General features: G+C 43.3%; 1 protein-coding gene across 1 annotated transcript in view; it reads left to right on the forward strand.

Moving 5' to 3' along the window:
* The window catches only part of LOC109912170 (regulator of G-protein signaling 21-like), an 8,686-nt gene extending 2,760 nt beyond the window's left edge, over positions 1 to 5,926 (forward strand). The window contains exon 3 of the mRNA XM_020511557.2: positions 5,747 to 5,926. Coding sequence (XP_020367146.2) covers positions 5,747 to 5,926 — 180 coding nt within the window. The remainder of the gene's footprint in view (positions 1 to 5,746) is intronic.
* Positions 5,927 to 6,151: the final 225 nt, after the last annotated feature.

The following is a 6,151-nucleotide window of genomic DNA, read 5'->3' on the forward strand; positions in this document are numbered from 1 at the left end:
ATTTCTGAAGAAGGGTCCCGACTCAAAACGTCAACTTTCCTGCTCCTCTGATGCTGTCTGGCCTGCTGTGTTCCTCCAGCTCCACACTGTGTTATCACAATCAAAGTTAATTGTCATTTGAAATGATATGGGATAACAAAAGAAACTTAGCAGAGGTTTATTCAAAGCAAATCATGTAAATTGAACTTAATTGAACACATTGCTACAGTGGCAGGAGTGTTGTGTGGGGTTGATGTGGGCATAAATTTTTAAAAGTGATAAAGTCTCACTAATAGACTAGCTAGCAATAAATTAAAGCCCTTGGGATTAAAGGAATGATGTAGCATCGACGCCAAATTTCCTAAGAGGTATAGAAAATGCACACTTAGTGATGATTGGTTGTTTTTCAGATTGGAGGGAAATATATACCATGGTGTTCCCAAGGAATCAGCCAGGTATAACTGAGGGAAGGATTTACACAGCGTTGCATACACTTTTGAGGGGTGACGGGGTAATTACTGTGGACAGGGGGTGGCTGTTTCAGTAGCAGGCAGCCTCCGCACTGGAATGGACCTCCATGGGCTACAGTGGACAATCGGGATGGTCCCACTCGAGCCCACAACCCTACTGAGGAGCTATTGGTTTTACACCATTATCTGCTGGGGCTGTTAGAGGTGGGTTGATTACTACTCTTGTCCTCGGCAGGGATGGAGAGTTGGAGTGGTAGAAGCTGATACCAGGCAGGGGGTAAGGGCTTGTAGCAGGGAACACAAAGAGGGACAAACACTGTGACAAATCCATGATTCTAAGTGTGGTGCCCTAAAAGTAATCATCAGGAATGCAGTGAAAGACAGAATAAGTGCTTTGAACAGCAGTCACGCGATGGCTATAGCTGGTGTTCTTCTGCTTCCCCTTCGGGTATGGGACAACCTCACAGCCCAACTCTCTGTCTCTAGTAAAATCACTAACTGGCCTCAACTTGCCTTCTCACCTCAACCTTCCTCATCCCTGAGTGAATTTCAGGCAATTGAGAGTTGGGAAGTCCACAGAAGCATCCCTCCCCTTTTTCCTTCTTAATTTTATTGGCTCCCTGCCTGGTCCCTAGGGGAGAGAATTATATTCTGGCCTGTGAGTGAACAAGAGTACTGTGTTCTTGATTATGTGGTCATGAATGAAATTCATACTGATTAATATTTCATAAAAACAGAAAGTGCCTGGACTCCTGAGCAGGTCTGGCAGCTTCTGTGGAGAAAAAATGAGTTAATGTTGCAATTTGTTGACCTTTCCAGCATTTTCTGTTATTTCAGATTTTCTGCATCTACAGTATGTTGTTTCTCTGATTAAATGTTATCCTATTTTCATCATTAAATCGTAGAAAGGAGCAAACAGAGAACTTGGCAGCAATTTGTCATTTTTTTCATTTATTCCTTCTAATAATTGAACTAAGTGATATGATTTATGTAAAGAGAGAAATTATATTTCTAATTTTGATACCCAGTTTTGGTCATTTTCATTATCTAATTCTTTTCTTCAGATTTGTACTTTAATCCATCTGGGCATGACTTCAAAATTGAGTCAAATTCAGGACCATAAAAAGTTACTTTGGTTCATCGGATTGCGTCCAATTTTCTTTTGCGAGTAATTTTTCTGTTGCATGAATTCAAGTTGTTTACTGTGGTATTTTACTGTTACTTTATTGATATCTGTGTTTGTGAACTGAAGGAGTAGTTCAGAATCAAGTGTTTCATAACTGCCAGAGATATTTTTATTGAAATGAGAATAGTGTAATGCAGAAACATGTAAATTGCCCCCATTGAAAAAGTTTTTCTTCAAGTCAGCTGTTTTATGTGCTGTTTAAGTGTTGAGTTAGATATATAATGTATATGTAATGGAAAATACTCTCTCATGGGATCTTAGGAAGCTATAATTGAAGTTGTAAATTGTATCCCATTGATTAGTAATACTAGTAGTATTTTTGTGTGCTACACTGCATTATATAATTACAGTTAAGTTAAATGTTTCAAATGTTTTAATATAACAATTTTGATTTGTGACTAACTTTAATTACTGCAAATGATACACAGTTGTTCCATTAAAATTTTCTTTAGCCAGAGCTGGCTACAAAATCCTTTGAGTGTTAATTTGTTGTCCATGCAAAGAACTGACCTGCCCAAAACCTGTGAGTGGCCTGTTTATTTCAATGCATAGTGCATTCCAGATTATTGCACATTGTGCTCACATAGATGTTGGAGGGACGATTGCTCGCCTCCCACTGGCTCCATTCCACCTCACCTCAAAAGTCCACACCTTTGCCTCTCATTAGTCCCAATCCACCCCACCTCTAAGAGATCACAGTCTATGTCTATGTGCACATGCCCAATCTATCTTTCTTGTCAGTGGTCCCATTCTACCTCCCGTCCATGAATAGGAACAGCCTTGTTCTATTTTCTCCATCTGCACTCCTTCATGATTTTGAATCCCTTCACTCAACCTTCCCTTCTCTAAGGAGTTGCTCCAATCAATCCTGGTAACTGAGGTGCCTCAGTAAGAATTACACAATTCCCTCAATCCAGATATAACATGGGCCGGGGTGAGTGGGCTCCTGACCAACCCATTCAGAATCATCTCCATGTCCTGTTTGATTGAGCTTGACAGGTCAGTACTGACATCTCAAAGTGAGAGTACAAAATGGGAATTAACAAATTGACAGTTCCTGTGAGTGCCAGTCACTGGGGTCCAAGATGGGAGTAGCAACAGAGTAACTCCTGTCCTCTGGTCTACTCTCCTGGGAGTATCACCTCCAGGCCTCTGATATCTGTCTCCAGGAACAAAGGGCAAGTACAGTTTAACAGGTACAGGTCAAGATCAAGAGAGACTGGTTAGAGTACAAATGGAAACCATTCAGTATTTGCTCACAACAAGGTGAAAGGCATCATTTAAAATGTAATCACTCAGACCTTTATATAATAAAGGAAGATGTGGGCTCTGTTTAAATCTGCCAAGTTATATCGATGGCCAGTTGATGATATAAAGCTTGCAGTTTTGATTACTAGCCATTCAGTTCTAACCTGGCTGTGGATACATTGGTAAGGAGAAGGCAAGAGTACAAGGAAGAATTAAGTGAGAAAGAGATATTTAGTACAGGAAGCCTCTTATTTAGATTGCACCATAGAGGTGTTCATAGCCTTGTCCAATTCTTAGCACTGCTGCCTCACAGCGCCAGGGACCCGGGTTCGATTCCAGCCTCGGACGACTGTCTGTGTGGAGTTTGCACACTCTCCCTGTGTCTGTGTAGATTTCCTCCAGGTGCTCCGGTTTCTTCCCACAGTCCAAAGATGTACAGCTTAGGTGGATTGGCCATGCTAAATTACCCATAGTGTCCAGGGATATGCAGGTTAGGTGGATTAGCCATGGGAAATGCAGGGTTACAGGGATAGGATAGGGTGGTGGGTCTGGGTGGGCTGCTCTTCGGAGGGTTGTAACAGACCTGATGGGCCGAATGACCTACTTCACACTGTGAGGATTCTATGATTCTATAGATTCTATGAATGCAAGTTATCTATCTAAAGATCGGGATAGGGCAGTCAGAGTCAGGTCTAACTTTCATATCATCATCAATTGCTAACTCTCGTTGGGTGTGGTTCAGATATTTCATCACATAACCGCTCATCTCCAAAGCCCTGCTCAATTAAGTGGCCATTTTATTTGAACTTTCTGCAGTATTTTGGTAAGGAATAAAGGCACAGGGATTGTAATGCTCAGCTCCAAACATGACTGGCGATGGTCTTATGGAAGGTGAAGGTCATCCAATTGGGGCACACTGAATTGCCTGGTGCCTTCCTGCACCATCTTGGAAAAGTATTCCCTGATTGCACCAACAGCCTCTGAGCTGGTATTATCATAACAACACACAGCCCTACCAGCTGATTTGATGCTGATTTCCTGGCGGTACGCTTTAGTGAGGAATCTGGCAGAATCTTGTGAGAAGCTTAGCAAGGCCTCTCTTGATTGTGAAAACATTAAGTTGCGTTTTACGACTATGTTCTGGACATCAAGTTGAGGTGTGGTGAGAGGCCTATTAACAGGGATTATTACTCATTATCACCCTCTCTATTACATATCACCTTATTAGTATCTGCTCTCCTATATTACCACCCATCAGTTAGAAACTCGAGAATATAAATATGAAAGTCTGAGTGGGTACCTGGCAACTCCAGTTCACCACTTACTCCTCTGGACCTCCATCTTGGATGGCCAGCACCAATGTCTCACTGCGCACTCATTGGGCGGAGGCCGCACGCATCCCACATCCATGGGGACTGGCATCTGATATGTGCCAGCCTCTCTACACCACCATGGCACGTCTCCAGTCCACTTACAGTACACATCTGTATTTTAATGTTGCACTCCAGAGTGCACTGGCAATGATCATTAATATACAGCTACAAAGACACAAAGTGGCAGAGCATGAGCCTTGGTGAGGAGTGTGTACTGTAGCAGAGATAGAATGAGTGGGAGGTTGCAAAGAGGAGATGTTGGCACTTATCCTGGCAGAGTGGAGAAGGTCATTGACCTTCTTCCTGCACTGCTGGACATTTTTCCAGATGGCAGAGGGCACCCTGACCCAGGCCAGGCTGGAAGGATCTGGTGCCACTGCCTCCTCTGCTGATCCTTTGGGAAGATGGCATCCATCTGCTGCAGCACAGTCTAGCTCCCTGTTCACAAAACAGGGCACCGAATTTCCCCTTATCTATCATGTCACAAGCCACAATGCTCCAGACTGGCAGCACTTGTATGGATGCACATTGGCCTTTTAAAGGTGGCACTGGCACAAGAGAATCATGGAATCCCTACAGTGCGGAAGGGCACCATTCAACCTATCAAATCTGCACCGATCCTCCGAAGAGGATCCCACCCAGTAGCATCCCCCTAAAGCCACATGATGTTTTATCACGGCTGCCCACATAACCTGCGCGTCTCCAGACACCACAGGGCAATTTTTTTAACCATTGCCAATCCACCTAGTCTGCATATCTTTGGATGGACTGTGGGAGGAAACTGGAGCACCCGGCAGAAACCCACGCCAACTTGGGGAGAATGTGCAAACTCCACCCAGACAGTCACCCGAGGCTGGTATCTCATCCAGTTCCCTGGAACTGTGAGGCAGTAGTGCTAACCACTGAGCTACCGTGTCATCCATGGGTGATCCCAGAACATCCCAACAGTTGCAAATGCATTGAGCTGTGGCGAGTGGGAGATTGGGCTGGCATTGGATGAAAGTGATGTTACAGAGACATGGCAGGCAGTTAATGAGGCATTAATGGGATTGTAATGCAAGAAAACTCACTCAATCTCGCACAGCGAGAGGAGCTCTCCTTGAAACTCAATGGAAATGAAACTTTGCAAACTGTAGACAGTGCCAGCTCTGCAGTCAATTACACTGCAGTCTCCCAAACTTTCTCAGATTATATTCTGTTTCGGGAATTAGTCTGGATGGATTATTGACAAAACTCACAGCAGGATCCTCGAGGTTAATCTTTAATTCCTGGCAATTCCAGGGCAGCCTATGCAAGCTAATGTCCATTTTGCCATTCCTTAGGACAACAGAGCCTCAGATTAAACCTTAGCTCAGAACCACATGATATGCTGCTTTATCTGTGAAGTTGTAGACCTTTATTATAATATGCTTTCAGGAAGCCCCTGGAAAACGTACAGCAAGGGAACATCACCCAGTTTAATTTTCATAGCTTCACCTTATTTCTTACAGATTAACATTGACTTCACAACAAGGGAGAATATTACCAAAAACATCGGTGATCCTACCCCTTCCAGCTTTGACCTGGCGCAGAAACTAATCTACAGCCTGATGGCCAAAGACTGTTACCCCAGATTCCTGAAGTCCAACAACTACCTGGAACTGGTAACCAATGCAGACAAAAGTCAATAGGGATGAAGCCATTTCTGACATCATGTCCAACGAGCAGTGAAAACTCAGATCAGAAATAGTCATTATTTGTCGGCTGGACAGTGAGAATATTGTCAGTAATTTAAGACGATAAGGCTTGCTCAGGCTGATCTGAAATAATGAATGACAAAAGTGATTAATGAAAGATTCCCAAATGTTTAGATTGCTGTAATCCTAAAGAAAAATATTCTCAGTGCAAATAGTTCC

This window comes from Rhincodon typus, chromosome 10, assembly GCF_021869965.1.
Source record: "Rhincodon typus isolate 14 chromosome 10, sRhiTyp1.1, whole genome shotgun sequence".
Lineage (NCBI taxonomy): Eukaryota > Metazoa > Chordata > Chondrichthyes > Orectolobiformes > Rhincodontidae > Rhincodon > Rhincodon typus.